Raw genomic sequence first — 16867 nt, forward strand, 5'->3', positions numbered from 1 at the left:
TGCCGAATGCATCTTTAACCATGTCTTTCGGTACTACGGGTTACCGGAGGATATAGTTTCTGATCGAGGCCACAATTCATCTCCCGGTTCTGGAAAGCCTTCTTTTCCCTCCTGGGTGTGACCGTCAGCCTCTCCTCTGGCTACCATCCTCAGAGCAACGGTCAGACGGAGAGGAAGATTCAGGACATTGGGCGTTTCTTACGTACCTTCTGCCATCACCACCAGGACTCTTGGAACCAGTACCTGGGCTGGGCCGAGTACGCCCAGAACTCCCTACGTCAACCATCCACTGGACTCACTCCCTTCCAGTGCGTACTCGGTTACCAGCCCCCTCTCTTCCCATGGTCTGGGGAACCCTCAGAAGTTCCAGCTGTGGATCACTGGTTCCGAGAGAGCGAGAGGGTCTGGGACGCAGCTCATCATCAACTACGGAGAGCACTCTGCAGGCGCAGGCTGACGGCCGATCTTAGGAGATCCACCACTCCAAGATACCTACCCGGCCAGAAGGTCTGGCTATCCACTCGCGACATCAGGATGCGCCTGCCCTGCAGAAAGCTAAGCCCCTTTACCATAATCGAACAGATCAACCCTGTCACATATAAACTCCAGTTACCAGCCCAGTACAAAATCCATCCTACTTTCCATGTCTCATTACTGAAACCATTTTATCCTTCTGTTCCTGTCTCCACAGAGCCTGGCGAAACGACAGATGCCCCCTTACCGCTTCTCTTAGAGGATGGTACCGCTTACCAGGTCCGCGAGGTCTTGGACTCCCGACGCCGTGGTGGCCTTCTGGAATATCTGGTGGATTGGGAGGGTGCGGTCCAGAGGAGAGGTCATGGGTTCCCCGACATGACATTCTCGACCCTTCTCTTCTGACGGAATTCCACGCAGATCATCCGGATCGTCCAGCCCCCCGAGGAAGAGGACGGCCGCCGCGACGTCGGGGTTCCCGGTCCTCAGGAGCGGACCGTGAGGGGGGAGGTACTGTTACAGACACACCAGGCTCCACCTCATCACAGCCACACCGCACTCCCTCACCGGAGTACTAATTCCCAACACCTGTCAACCATTACACACCTGCACTTAATCAGTCACTCTACTCCCCATAAAACCCAGCTCTTCAGCTCAGTTAGTGTCCGGTCTCGTTTATACTAAGAACAGATCTTAGCGGTCTACAAGTATATGCATCACGGACTCACCACAACGATTATTGGAATTTACCCCCCAAGAACTCCGAACCCCAGCTTCGATCAATCTGCGGTATCCACATCGTGCCACTCAAACTCCTGGCTCTAGTCTGTCTCGTCTCACCAGAGTGGGCCGCTCCTGATCCTGGCTCCCGTCTGTCTCCTGTGTCCGGAGCTCCTGTGTGTTCCCCGTCTTCGGTGTGTGGCGCCCCTGTGGCCACACACCACTACCATCAGTAAGGAAAAGGACAGTATCTTCTCTCCACCATATTCCTGCTGTGTGTATAATAAACTCTCAGTATCCTTACCCTTGTCTCCGGTTGGTCTGTTCGTAACACCCACCCACTCTTGGTTAATTTCTTCATAATGTACTCTGCATTGTTACGGTAGCGAACAGGTAGGTTTTGCAGCACCTCGCTAGCAGTTTTATCCAACGTTACTTGCTTGTCTTCTCGCTGATTTTCTTGTTCCCCCGATTCTTGGGTTAGAGTCAAAGTGATACGGCGGTCACCTTTCTCATCTTGTTTGAGTAATGCTAGGTATCTTTGCAGCAGAGCATTGTATTTTTTAATTTTATCATGAGCGTTCAAACCCTTTTCATTTAACACCTCCCTCATTTTTACATCCAAATAATTTTCTGCCGTACGTCTCATCGTTTCCCCGGCGCCGGGAGCAGAAGCTACCGACTGACTCAGACGGTTTAACTGTTGCGGCAAAATCAAAAACATCTTTTGACTCATGATTTATCTTCTAATAAGCCCTCCCAGCAACTCTCCAAATATCGGCACCACCGCTGACAGTAAAGGTAAGAGAAAACCTCCAGACTGTTTTCTCAGAGCCTGGTGTTTGGTTTTTAGACTGTTTTTTTTATTGGCCAGCAACTTGATAATTTTCTTTTGTTTTCTGAGTTTTTTATATTGAGCCGAGGTCAGGGGAATTTTTCCTTTTAAGAGGTTTAAGGAGAGCTCGCACAGAGACTGCAGAAAGTCAGATGAACAATGGTTGAGAATATCTTTACGTTTCCAAGGCGTGGCGTGACATAAAGCGCGTAGTAAAGGCGCATTTCTTTTTAAGCGCGCCGACATACTGGATCAGGACTTGGATTTAGGTAGATAGACGACGGGCCACTGATGGGGGAGTATTCCCGTCCTTAGTCTGTATTGTTCTGGGCACCCGGGTGTGAGATCGATGATTAAATACCCGTGAGGATCTTTGGTAGCATCTTCAAAACTTTCTAATAAAAAGGCTTTTCGTCCGGGAAACATTTGTTGAGCCAATATATTCAACTGTAATCTGTCTTGAGGGTTTTTAAACAGTACCAGATAATTACTGTTTAAACTGATGGTGCGGCTGTGCTTACCTTGATGGAAAAGATTTTGAGTCAGCATCATGACGGACATGTTCTTGTGATGTCTGTATTGTGTAAAAATTTTGACTACATCGGGATGGTCAGAGGCCTGAAAAATGACGTCGTCCAAAATAATCAAATGATTTTGGTCAGAGGGAAACAGTTTTTCATCATCAAAAGAATGAGGCAGGCCTTCAAAAAATTTAATCTTTTTATTCTTCTTTTGCAGCTCAGCATACAACGGTTGAAACGATGTAAAAATCCATACAATGTTATCAGGCAGTATATCCATCACATGATTACAGTTTTCCAAAACAGACTTTACAAAATAAGTCTTGCCACAGCCACTCGGTCCTGTGACCAGACAAGAAAAGGGCACTTTCAGTCTGGGGTCAAAGTCAATTTCTTCGGATGAAAACATTTTCTCCTCAATAACCAAAAGGCAGTGTATGTCCTAGACTCAGCAGCCGTCTTTTATCATACACAACTCTGAACTTTTTTTGGAATGACGTGTTTTTTAGAAGGAAGCCTTTCTTATCTCGCACAATATTGTGTTGAGGGATTTCAAGGACTCCCCTCTCATCAGAGTTTTGCACATAATCCTGAACCAGGTCTTTGACGCTATCAAAGTTGACAATTTCACAGCATTGGTGCGTCTGCGTAATGCCTTTTATGCGTAAAACAACCTTGTTGTTTTGAGTTTGGTAAGCATAACTTTTTGGACCCGCCGCCACAAATTCTTTGATGCTATCTCCCCCTAACTCATCCGTCAAATCTCCCAGGTAATTACCCAGCTTGAGCAGCGTCTCTCCCTCTTTTGTGACATAGATGAGGCTGTCTGTGTCGCAGTAAAGGACTCTATCTTGCAACTGTTCCAAATACCTGTACAAAGTCAGACGTCCGTAGGCTGTGGTGAAAGCGGCTATAAAAACATTATCTACCTTGTTTGGTAGCGGGATACAGCGGTCTCCGTAAGACCATTGAACCAAAGCCACTTTGTCACTGGCGAAGGAGAAGTAGTTGACTTTATATTTTTCAGAAAACATGAGGTTAAAGAATTCTTCCGGGTCTGTGACTAGTTTGGTTTGTGTTTGGTTGCTTCTCTGCGCAAACTTACCCCAAAAGGAGTTCAGACATAATTTAGACACTTGTCTTTTAGCAGGGTTTGGTCTGATTTTATCCGCCTCCAGCAAAATCCCTTGGTTTGCATGATAGTCGCTGATGTACTTTTCTCTGCTTTCCTGATCTACAGCGTCAGAAGGGTAACCCGAAGCTTCCTGTATACCTTTCAGAAAAGTGTGCATATAGTCAACAAAAATAGAATCACTGCGTCTATCAAAGTGCCATACCTCAGTTATTTCAGCTATCCGATAGCCCATCTCCAAAGCCTTGTTAAATTCAGTAGTGACCCAGACACCGGTCAACGCCCTGTCATCATCGCTATGCCGACACGGATCCTCCTGCAAATTGAGCTCGGCGCATGCTCGGCAAAGGGTAAACACAAGCTTACCCACCGTCGTTCTATAGGGCAGGACTGGAAAGTACAACTCTCTCGGCGGGTAGACCCTTGCCCTGATTAGCCCAAAGTAGCTTTGAGGTTCTTGGAAATCTTTATAGATTATTTCAGGGTATCCGAGAGGATAGGGGAAGTTGGTGTTACAGTACGGATAGAGAGATGTCACATCTACATAAGAGATTGTCTCGTTCGACGCAGCGGTGTGTCTCAACTTTATAGCAGAGGTACGCCCTCCGTACAAAGCTTCGCGGGGTGACAACGGCTGTGGAGCATTATATTGTTTGAGAAACTCCTTCAGCCCGTGATGAGATTTTTTCAGCATTGTCCACGTGTGCTCACGCATGATGATGAGTTTTACCTTGTGCGTGGCTTCTAACTCACGTAATTTCTCCTCGCAGCGCGTGTGCAACTCTCCGAAGGGGCGACCCGTCAGAGGACAGGTGTCGTGCGCTTGATAGCAAATTGAACAGCCGTGATAGAAACATCCTAGAAACTCATAGGCATATTTCACCCCAGCGATTTCAGCATACCTGTCTACAAAGAAGCGCCCCAGCGAACTGAACTGACGCCTGTAGTCGTCCGGAGAGGGGATCGCTAATGTTTTAGGTGGTAGAAAGTTTGTCAGAAACACCTTCATGCATGCCGACGCAATGGTCGCACGGCTGAAGGGGTCTACGGCGGTTTCAGAGATGTACTGTTTTCTGAAAAGCATGCAACCCTCAGCGAGAATGTCTACATCATTTTGACAATAGAGGCGAGCCTCTTTCATGAAGTTGAATGTGCCGTGCCGCACCGTCGCATACCAGCTGTAAAAGTCTGTTAGTTGCTCCATTGTCATGGTTTCAATACCGTAAGCCTGAGGGGGAGGGTACTCACCTGTATAACTCAAATGGGCCTCTGAGCTGAAACCATGAGGAAAGTACCCCTTTACTTTATCATTGAAACCGAGCGCTTTCGGGAAATTAGCTAAACGCATGGTTAAAAAGGATAGAGAGTCGATGTATCTTTGTTTGTAATCGTTATCGGTGATACAAATTACTTTTGATCCTTGCATAATCAAAGAGGGCTTTAATCCCTGTTCGACCATGGCTTTGATAAGGAGGTAGCTGTCAAACCCTTTGGCATTGTGGGCTATAAACACTGCGTTTTTGTACAAAGGTCGTCTGAAATGCAACTCTTTGGCACAATCTGCACCCTGAGAGCTCCATGTTTTACCATCTAAGGTTCGTGTACACACTAAAAACGGAACGTGAATGCCGTTCTTGTCAACATATGTTTCAAAATCATAAAACACCACTTTTTCATTGTGTTTTGTTTCAGGGGGTATCGTTTGGATGTAGCACTGATGAACCTCAGTCTCAGAGTCAGAGTTCAATTTCTCGTCGCAAATTTTACATTTCGCAGTCTGACATTTGTGTTGTTTACCGTTACCGTTTATAGCACAGCAGTACAGCCTTGCACATTTGGTACATTTTTTGTACAAAGCACAAGCGCTGGCATATGTTTGAAGCTGTCTACCGCGTTCGAGGGCTTCTCTATCGCTGATATCAGGATCTAACAGATGAGCCAGACAGATGGCAAAACATAGTTGATTCTCTCTGTTGTGGACAATGTACAGAAAACGTCTTTTTTTTTTTATGATTTCACTGTCTAGCATTTTCCCAAGAACTCGTTTCCCCCCACCCCTAGGGTTCTGGATCACTTCTACAACAAGTTCTAGCTGACCATCGGCCATAACGGCCCAGTTAGACTGCACAACACGGAGTAAGAGCCTTTCAAAGTCGGCTAGGCTGGGGAGCTCGTCATTAGATAAGACGGCCGAGACGTTACTAGGGAGATTTTCCCCGCGCAGCTCTAACTGTACCGCGTCTCGAGGAGTCACGTATGCTAATGCATTTTGTAGTAACGCATCGGCATGCCGTAGAGCTGTATTGTAAAAAATGCTGTAATCCACTATTCCATCTGCGTTAAGAGGGGGTGGAAAGTTTAACAACTGTCTGATTTGATAATTTGCAAATCGGCTTCGCCGCACAACGCGTGGTTGTGGGGAAATATGAGCACCACCTTGCTGCACGGGAGGACTGGGTATGCTGAGATCGATGTAGTTTGGAGGCGTCTAAAGGTCTGATAAAGTGGGACTTTGTTCGAGTTGGACATTATTTATTCTGATTGTTTCATTTGGTGATGATTCATTCTCTAACTGTTCAAGGTTAGCAAGAGCTTGATTTAAAGCAAGGAGAGGATCTACAGGCTGTTCGGAGCTGTTAGATGTAGCGGCTGTGTCGTTTTCATTCAAATCATTTTCAGTTAAATCGTTTTGAAAACCCGACACATTCTGGAGATTTTGTGCTACTGTGTCTGTTAAACTCTCTAACAATTCAAGGACATTATTTATTCTGATTGTTTCATTTGGTGATGATTCATTCTCTAACTGTTCAAGGTTAGCGAGAGCTTGATTTAAAGCAAGGAGAGGATCTACCGGCTGTTCAGAGCTGTTAGATGTAGCAGCTGTGTCGTTTTCATTCAAATCATTTTCAGTTAAATCGTTTTGAAAACCCAACTCATTCTAGAGATTTTGTGCTACTGAGTCTCCATGACCTCATACAAATCAAACGCTTTTAAAAACCTTAAATCAGCATCATTGCAATTATACAGATGATAAAAATCACAGTCTGAAACAGTTTACAAATTGTCACTTTGTACACCTAACTTCTGACAAATGAGCCAAAAGGCTCTAGACATCAGCTCCAATTGCTGGTGTGTAGCTCCGCAGCACCGAGGACACCTGGATGGTCTGGACCTGGGTCTGTTTGCTGGAGACAAAAAAGAAAGAGAGAAACAAAAAAGAAAACATTAACTTCATAAACGGGCAGATCTCATAAACACAGCAGCCCCTTAAGGTATGTAAACAAACAGTCAGACCATGTGCACGCGCGCACGCGTGTGTGTATGTGTGTGAGTGAGTGTGAGTGAGAGAGTCACAACTTGTTGTGAAGACAAGAGTAAGGACCAAAAACAGCTGTTTTTACTTTAAGAGAGACTGATGAGAATAACAAAAGCAAAAATCCCAGAATTTATAGCATCTTATTTGTAAATTAAAAAACACCAAGATAACGCTATAACTCAACCGTCACAATTAATAGCTTATAACAACACACAGTCAAATACAGCTTATGAGACTCCGCTTTTGTAGAAAATTACGTTTCAAAGCAAGGCCTATTTAATATCACACATACAACTTATCTCTTTATATTTAAAAAAACACCAGGATAACGCTATAACTCAACCGTCACAGTTAATAGCTTATAACGACACACAGTCAAATATACCTTATGAAACTCCGCTTTTTGTAGAAAGTTCATTTTTAAGCATGGCCTATTTAATTTCACACATACAAAACCTTCCGTGTATGCTTATGATGTAAAATGAGAGAAAAGGAACGTACATTGCTCCCTTCTGGGTAATTATTACATTTATACGGCATGATTGAATCGTCTCACAATGCACTGTAAAACAATTTAAAAAGCAAATAGACTTACAGCGTGCTGATGGAAATCCTTCGCTGGAAGCCCCGCGGGATCTCGGGTATGGAATCTCAGAACTGGTTCTCCTGCGGTTGCGACCTGATGAGAATCCTGGATCCCTGTCCGCTGGTTGAGGCCTCTCCGCGGTCATCAGCGGTTGATTAGCGGGCGAGACAGACTCCCGGTAAAATGGCGGTTGATCTTCAAAATTCTGATGCGGTATCACATCAGCTGGATCTCTTCCGGTTAACCGGGCAGCCTCTAAAGAATGTATAATGTTTTGACTGTCTGAGGTATGCCCCGTTGCGTCATCCTGTGGCTGTGATGATGGCGATAACCCTTCTTGGAAATATTGGTCCAAATCGCCCCACAGATCTAGCATGAGAAAAAGTTTTTGATAAATATTCTGCGTAAGTTTTAGGTTTAAAAAAAAAAAAACTGGTAAAAAATGTAGCAACTCACCGGGTACTGCCTCTGAAAGCACAGATGAGGAGTCAGTATCAGACGAGGTCTCGGATGTTGAGGTATCAGTTGATGACTCTGAAAGATATAATTTATAATCACGGTAGGAAATAAAAGTGTTTTAGATATTTCAGTATTAAAAATACATAATGTAGACCTGTACTTACCAGACTCCTCTGCTTGAAGGTTCACCCCTCCGTTAAGAGTCACTGCAAAGAATGAAAAAGTCCCTATGTTTCTGCCTAAAGGTTTAAACACATAAAATTTAGCTTTAAAGATATAGGTAATTTACCGGATGCTTGAGCCATTCTCCGCTGTCAGGTTCAGAAGTCCTATTCTCTGCGTCGTCTTTAACTAGTATTTATTTCCCCCAATACGGATAGATATGGAGACACAACACAGAGACCTCTCCACACACTGTCCCTGCTAGATCTGAAGCAGCTGGTTATATACCTTGAGCTCCTCCAGGTACACAATACTATGTAAATGCATACATTTCACACTTCCTCCAATCTTCTTGATCTTCACAGGACGCTGCATTCCATTCTCCAAGTTTTTAATATCCACAGTCACTAGGTACCCCATATCTTTATAAGTTCCTGTGTGTGTGTGAAAACAATGCAATGACCAAACAGTCTATATCGACAGGATATACTGGTTCCGGTCTGCCAACAGTCATATGCATACATTCCCATTTCTAGCTAAATTACCCCTAATTAACTGCAGATGCAGGGTGACAGCTACAGGGTGCCGACTCCGGCCTGTTAACACATAACCTCTTGATCTTCTCTGATTCCCGTGTGTGTGTGTGTGTGTGTGTGTGTGTGTGTGTGTGTGTTTGATGCAGAGATTAGCCTCTGAGATTTAACATTTAATTTACTTTCTTGTCATTTGAGATGTTTATTATCCAGAGCTCCAATACGGGGCTTCACACAGAAACATACAAATGTACTTTGACATTTGACATCAGGCTCAGTGTTAAAGACACTTATTGTAATTTCCTATTATGATATTGTGAAACTTTAAAGTATAATCTTTTTTAAATATGCCTTAAGACCATAAAAGAGACATTTCTTGATCTGTCTTCATACAAAGGGCTTTCAGAAAGAGCAGGAAACATTGGTCCTTTTAGGGACACAGGATGTATAGATGATTGAGAATTGCCTTAGGCAGCTGTGTCGTCAGAAAGAGCAGGGAAGATTGATCCTTTTAGGGACACAGGGTGTATAGATGATTGATAATTGCCTTAGGCAGCTGTGTGGTTTTCTTTACTCTGTGTGTGAGGAGATTCACAAGCCGATTTCAAACTGTCTTTAGGGCGATAGTATTACAAAGGAAGATCTGACACCCTCATTCCTTGATCTTCACACAATCTGCACAGGAGTTGCAAGAGATGCTGCCTGTAGACATTCATTAACGGATATCTGGACATTTATTCAGCTTCAAAACTGTAATCATTTATTTTTTATTTCACATTTTCACAGAATCATCGCCTCACGCAAGTTCCTCCTAACCTATTTTCCCATTGGCTAACCCTCCCTTTGGTTCACGCAAACTCCGCCTACCCTCCCACATCTTTCCAATTCATTCACACCTCACTCTGCACCGGACAGACAACAGAGAAGGACGTGTCTTTTGCTCCTGAAAGATTAGATTTTACAGATGGTAAATTTGTCAATTATTTTTATACTTTTGATACTATTGATTTCACTTAAATGATTGAATTATTTAATCATATTATTTAATTTACAGGGTTTTTCATTCCCACGCCTACTTTACTCCCATTCGCTCCTGCTCACCACGCATGCTTCACGCTCATTGGCTCCTGCTAACCACGCCTGCCTCACGCTCATTGGTCCACATAAGGCCACGCACTTCCGGCATGACGCACTTCCGACGCGGACGCACTTCCTGTGTGACGCACTTCCGGGGGGGGGGGGTTAATCAAAGGTCAAAGGTCACCATCCATCATCCTTCAATTAAAAAGTGGCAGAAGGTATTGTTTATCTCTCTCTCTCTTGCCCTCAGGAAGGAATCTGCCTGAGTATCTGTTAATAGCTAGTTTCACCTGAAACTGACCTAATAGTTTCCAAGATGGCCCAGTAATCAGTAATCAGGCCTATTGTTTTCTGGCTGCATCTACTTCATCACTGTTAAGTGCCTGTGATTAGCATGTGATAGGTGTGACCAAGGTGATAATACACTCAATGACAAGGAGAATGACTTCCGGATGGGAGCCGAAACGTCTCGATTCTGAAAACAGTGTCCAGATGACTACTACTGAAACCTTTTCTATGATTTCACCAGTGCTGTCTCTGTGCAATGATGCTCTCAAAATCCTGACTGAAAATCCTCAAATAAACTATTGTTTTTTAGAAAGTCACACAACTGATTGGCGACTGCTTTCTCAAGGATCTTAGAGAGAAAGGGAAGGTTAGATGTAGGTTTATAGTTGGCTGAAACCCCTGGATCAAGAGTGGGTTTTTTAAGAAGCGGTTTAATTTCAGCTACTTTGAAGGATTGTAGTACATAGCCTGTTAATAAAGACAGATTAATCACATCTAGTAACGAAGTGCTAAGGGTAAAACTTCTTTAAGCAGCCTAGTTGGAATGGGAAGATAAGATTTTATTATTAAGAAGCTCATGAAGTCATTGTTACTGAGGGCTATAGGAATACATGGCTCAGTAGAGCTGTGACTCTGTCAGCCTGGCTACAAGTGCTGAAAAGAAACCTGGGGTTGTTTTTATTTTCCTCTATTAACGATGAGTAGTAAGCTGCTCTGGCATTACGGAGGACCTTCCTATATGTTTTAAGACTATCTTGCCAGATTAAACGAGATTCTTCCAGGTTGTTGGAACGCCATTTCCTTTGAAGTTTTCTCAATGTTTGCTTTAATTTGCGGTTTTGGGGGTTATACCGTGGAAATGTAACCGCAAGGGGGCACAAGCCTGTGTCTTCTTGTGCCAGTCCTAAGTCTGGATAAATGCAGAGGAAGGAAGGGCATCTGACGTAAAACACATACCAAATAAAAAATGCGAATCGTGAAAATGACTTCCATACCGGATCAGTCGGGGCCCGGGTTGACAACGACCGCCACCGGTGCTGTTGACCTGCAGGGTACCGGTGGAAATTGGACTACTGTTGGTCAAAGACGAAGAAGGAGAGGAGGAAGGTGTGTTTGTGGGCAGAGAGAGAAGAGGAAAGCTAAGAATGTAGGACTGACAGTAGGGACTTTGAATGTTGGGACTATGACAGGGAAGGCTAGAGAGTTGATTGACATGATGCAGTGAAGGAAGGTGGACATACTGTGTGTCCAGGAGACCAGGTACTCGGTGAGTCATCTGGAAAGAGGAAAGCGGACAAGGAGACTTGGTGGTGGAACGAGGAAGTGCAGGAGTGAATACAGAGAAAGAGGTTAGCTAAGAAGAAGTGGGACACTGAGAGGACTGAAGAGAGTAGACAGGAGTACAGGGAGATGCAGCGTAAGGTGAAGGTAGAGGTGGCAAAGGCCAAACAAAGAGCATATGAGGACTTGTATGCTAGGTTGGAAACTAAAGTGGGAGAGGTGGATTTGCACAGGTTGGCCAGACAAAGAGATAGAGATGGGAAGGATGTGCAGCAGGTTAGGGTGATTAAAGATAAGGATAGAAATGTATTGACAGGTGCCAGGAGTGTGATGGGAAGATGGAAGGAGTATTTTGAAGAGTTGATGAATGAGGAAAATGAAAGGGAACGAAGAGTAGTAGAAGTGACTGGTGTGGAGCAGGAAGTAGCAAAGATTAGCAAGAGTGAAGTGAGGAGGACGTTGAAGAGGATGAAGAGTGGAAAGGCAGTTGGTCCTGATGACATACCTGTGGAGGTATGGAAGTGTCTAGGAGAGGTGGCAGTAGAGTTTCTGACTAGTTTGTTTAACAAGATCTTGGAGAGTGAGAGGATGCCCGACGAATGGAGAAGTGTACTGGTGCCAATTTTTAAGAACAAGGGAGATGTGCAGAGCTGTGGCAGCTACAGAGGAATAAAGCTGATGAGCCATACAATGAAGTTGTGGGAAAGAGTAGTGGAAGCTAGGCTAAGGGCAGAGATGAGCATTTGTGAGCAGCAATATGGTTTCATGCCTAGAAAGAGTACAGCAGATGCAGTATTTGCTCTGAGGATGCTGATGGGGAAGTACAGAGAAGGTCATAGGGAGTTGCATTGTGTCTTTGTAGATTTAGAGAAAGCCTATGACAGGGTGCCGAGAGAGGAGCTGTGATATTGTATGCGGAAGTCTGGAGTGGCAGAGAAGTATGTTAGAGTGGTGCAGGACATGTATGAGAGCTGTAAGACTGTGGTGAGGTGTGCTGTAGGTGTAACAGAGGAGTTCAAGGTGGAGGTGGGTCTGCATCAAGGATCGGCTCTGAGCCCCTTCTTGTTTGCTCTGGTGATGGACAGGCTGACAGATGAGGTTAGACAGGAATCTCCATGGACTATGATGTTTGCGGATGACATTGTGATTTGTAGTGAGAGCAGGGAGCAGGTGGAGGAAAATCTAGAGAGATGGAGGTCTGCTCTGGAAAACAGAGGAATGAAGCTTAGCCTTAGTAAGACAGAATACATGTGTGTCAATGAGAGGGACCCAGGTGGAACGTTGAGGTTACAGGGAGCAGAGGTGAAGAAGGTGCAGGACTTTAAGTACTTAGGGTCAACGGTTCAGAGCAATGGAGACTGTGGAAAAGAGGTGAAGAGGCGAGTGCAAGCAGGTTGGAACGGGTGGAGAAAAGTGTCAGGTGTGTTGTGTGATAAAAGAGTATCAGCAAGAATGAAAGGAAAGGTGTTCAAGACGGTGGTGAGACCAGCGATGTTGTACAGCTTAGAGACAGTGGCACTGAAGAAAAGACAAGAGGCAGAGCTGGAGGTAGCAGAGCTTAAGATGTTGAGGTTCTCTTTGGGAGTGACGAGGATGGACAGGATCAAGAATGAGTACATCAGAGGGACAGCTCGTGTTAGATGTTTCGGAGATAAAGTCAGAGAGGCCAGATTGAGGTGGTTTGGACATGTTCAGAAGAGAGACTGTGAATATATTGGTAGAAGGATGCTGAGGGTGGAGCTGCCAGGCAGGAGGTCTAGAGGAAGACCAAAGAGGAGATTTATGAATGTAGTGAGAGAGGACATGAAGTTAATTGGTGTGAGTGAAGAGGATGCAGAGGACAGGGTTAGATGGAGGCACATGATTCGCTGTGGCGACCTCTGAAAGGGAACAGCCGAAAGGAAAAGAAGAGGGGGTTATACCATGGAGCTAACCTTCTTGGTTATATTATATTCTTTTTTAGAGGTGCGATAGAATCAAGTGTTGTTTGCAGTGAACCTGCAGCACTATCAACAAGTTGGTCAATTTGGGAGGGGCTGAAATTAGCATAGGAATCCTATGTATCCTATGTATCGAGACATAGCATTGAATTAAATGCAGATGGGATCACTTCCTTGAATTTAGCCACAGCACTATCAGATAGACATCTAGAGTAGGAGTTTTTGCTTAATGCCGTGTAATCCAGTAATAGCAGTTCAAAAGTTATTAAATAATGGTCAGATAAAGAAGGATTCTGTGGAAAGACTATTAAATGTTCAGTTTCAATGCCATATACCAGAACAAGGTCGAGGGTGTGGTTAAAAGAGTGAGTGGGTTTATGTACACTCTGACAAAAGTCAATCGAATCTATTAATGAGATAAACGCAGTAGTAAGGCTATCATTTTCAACGTCCACATGAATATTGAAATCACCTACAATAATTACTTTATCTGTTTTAAGGACTAAACCTGATAAAAACTCTGAGAATTCAGATAAAAATTCAGAATAAGGACCAGGAGCGCGGTACACTATAACAAATAGAACTGGCTGGTCTTTTTTTCCAGGTCGGGTGTGAAAGACTAAGAACAAGGCTTTCGAATGAGTTCTAATTTAGTTTAGGTTTAGGGCTTATTAATAGGCTTGAGTTGAAGATGGCTGCAACTCCACCTCCTCGGCCGGTGCCTTGAGGAATGTGAGTATTAATATAACTGCGCGGAGTGGATTCATTTAGGCTTACATATTCTTCATGACCCAGCCAGGTTTCAGTAAGACAAAATAAGTCAATATGATATTAAATCGTTCACTAGAAGGCGGGGACCCTCTGGAGGCCAGTGGCAAAGGCGGGGACCCTCTGGAGGCCGGCGGCGAAGGCAGAGACCCTCTGGAGGTCGGCGAACCAGATCAGGAGCCGGCGGCGGAACAGCTGTGATCCAGCCGGGAGTCCGGGAATGGACAGCTGCTGCGAACCGGCAGGGAGTCCGGGAACGAGGAGCTGCTGCGGTCCGGCAGGGAGTCCGGGAACGAGGAGCTGCTGCGGTCCGGCAGAGAGTCCGGGAACGAGGAGCTGCTGCGGTGGGCCGCTGGGCGGCGGTGCAGGCGAGTAGCTGGTTAGTAGGCTGAAGATTGGCAGGTCGGGGTGTAGGCTGATGATTGGCAGGCCGCCGTGCAATCTGGTGAATGCGTGGACCACCTCGAGCCAGACGGGTGCCCCGGTATGAATTTGGCCCTGTGGGCTGCCTGTCTAGCGCCGATGGATAGAACCACAGGACACCGTTGTTATCCACCACAGAATCGAAGAAGGGCCCAGTCTGGCGCTTGGCATCGTGTAGCGGGAGGTGACAGAGCAACTAAGGAAGTGCTGGCATAGTGCGTCGGTATAGGTCCGACCTTCTATTACGGACAGACATGCAAGGGACACAGATATGGAGACAGATGGTTGTTTATCAGGTTGTGCAGGTATGGAGATGGGGGAGTCTATTGGAGGTGGTGTGGAGATCGCTGGAGAGGGTTATGCAGAGTAGCATGGGGAGTCCTTGTACCAAACAAGGTCGGACAACTGGCTGAGGTGAGTGCTGGGTTTTTATGCTGGCTGTGATTAGGTGCTGATGGGGAGCAGGAGTGTGATGGGAGCAGGTGTGGATGATTAACAGATGGTGGAGCCTGGCGTATCCGTGACAGCAAGTGAAAGAAAAGTTTTTTACTTTCTTATTTCTAACTTGTAAAAATGTAAAGGATGAAGCCAGAGCTTGCTGCTGTTGCTGGCATTGGTAAATATGTCACTGGCTGGTCATTGCTGTATTCTGTCACTGGTGTTGCATTGTCTGTGAGGATATTTAGCTATCACCAGGAGTCTTTGAAACACTTGAGAAACTTAGTAGTAGTATTATTCAGTAGCTCAGCAGATGCATATTGACATCAGCAGACATCAGCAAATGGTCGCTGGTTGACATGCACAGTAAAACCAGTACCAATAGAAAGTTTGAGTCTTCTACAGTAAAATAAAGTTTATAAAACTAAAAGTGAATACAACGTGACAGTGAAACCAAGTCACAGTTAAAACCATTAAGTGATAGCAAGTTCTCTTTCTACAGTGGGAGTTATGTATATTATGGGGAAAAACAAGGTTTAAAGTCTTCCTCTGTTGAGTTTAAACCAGTGAGTAAAAGCCTCAATTGATGTTTCTGGGATTACATTAAAGACTTTGAGTGCAAAAAAGCAGAGGGCGGGTTCCCATCTGGTCTGATGTGTTGTCACTGTGAGCAGTAAGTCTCTGGATCTGAGGTCTCTACAAGAAACATATTGTGGCAGCACATCAGGTATCAAGCCTGATGAAAAGTGCACAACTTAAAGACAGATATTAAGATCTTAAAATAAATAAACTCAGACTAACTGGAAGCCAAAGCAGAGACTTCGCAACTGGTGTGTGCTCTTGTCCTTGCTCTAGTTGAAACCTAGTAACCTTGCAGGACACCTACTTAAAATTACAGCTAAATAATTTACCATTTAACTGGTTAGCCAGAGAAGCGCTAAATTGTAAATCGCAGTTTTGATAGTTGCTTCACTTTCAGTATAATTTACTTTATTTGAACAGTATCAATATTGCTTTCCATGGAGTCATGGTCAGTTAACTGAATTCATGTAAAGAGTGAAGACACTTTTTCTGGTTCCAGCTTTTCAGATGTATTCCTTATTTCTTAATCACAGCACTGTAAATTCATAGCCTCGGGATTTTTAGACTTTTGGCCTGAGTAAATAAGGAGTTTGACATATGAGAATGGGTGCTTGATTAAAATAAGAGGAATATGTCATGGAAAGAGTTGTTAGTTTGAGCTCTCTAGCAGTCAAAATGAATGCACATGCATCTCAGCAATTAGGGGAGTAACAATAAGTCTTTTTTTAAACATTGTTCTTCAGAATGTTAGAATACTATTTAACTGAGATTCCTAAACCTGCTATTGTTCTGCTGATCAGAATCAGAATCAGAAATACTTTATTGATCCCCGTAGGGAAACTCTTTGTTACAGTAGCTTGCCTTTACGTCAGTGCACACAGGAGAAAGTACTAGAAAACGATATGATACACTATAAAACAGGTCAGAAAATAAATTAAGTATCAGGGTCTGAAAATAACAAAAATAATGTGAGGATAGAAAAACTAAAGGGAATAGCATGAGTATAGAGGCCCTAATGTGACCATGCTTTAAACTCTGAGAAGTAATAGCATTTGGATTAAGTAAGCACAGTAGTATTACACGTGCTGCAGATACATTGTTGCAGCCAAGAGAGACCTCTTGTGGACATTTGGAGTACTGTTTATAACACTGTGTAGCCGACTGTTTCAATAATAGCCGAAGTGCTATTATTGTGGTTATTTCCTCCTATTCAGAACAGTTTGCGCTAATTATATATGTTGTTTGCTTATGTTCCTTCAGATAACCACAACTTTACAAACTGATAATCAGCAGTCTATTAATACTGGATACGCGATTCAATGTACACAT

The 16867-nt window shown here is 44.2% G+C and overlaps 1 protein-coding gene across 1 annotated transcript; it reads right to left on the reverse strand.

Moving 5' to 3' along the window:
- Positions 1–6544: 6544 nt before the first annotated feature.
- On the reverse strand, positions 6545–8625 carry LOC122870975. The gene is made up of 5 exons (XM_044185442.1): positions 8535–8625; positions 8208–8309; positions 8041–8118; positions 7594–7953; positions 6545–6867 (listed from the first exon to the last, which is right to left on the reverse strand). The coding sequence occupies exons 1-5, from the start codon at positions 8623–8625 to the stop codon at positions 6737–6739; spliced, it is 762 nt and encodes a 253-aa protein (XP_044041377.1). The 3' UTR covers positions 6545–6736.
- Between the last annotated feature and the right edge of the window lie 8242 nt (positions 8626–16867).

This window comes from Siniperca chuatsi, linkage group LG3 (assembly GCF_020085105.1).
Source record: "Siniperca chuatsi isolate FFG_IHB_CAS linkage group LG3, ASM2008510v1, whole genome shotgun sequence".
NCBI lineage: Eukaryota > Metazoa > Chordata > Actinopteri > Centrarchiformes > Sinipercidae > Siniperca > Siniperca chuatsi.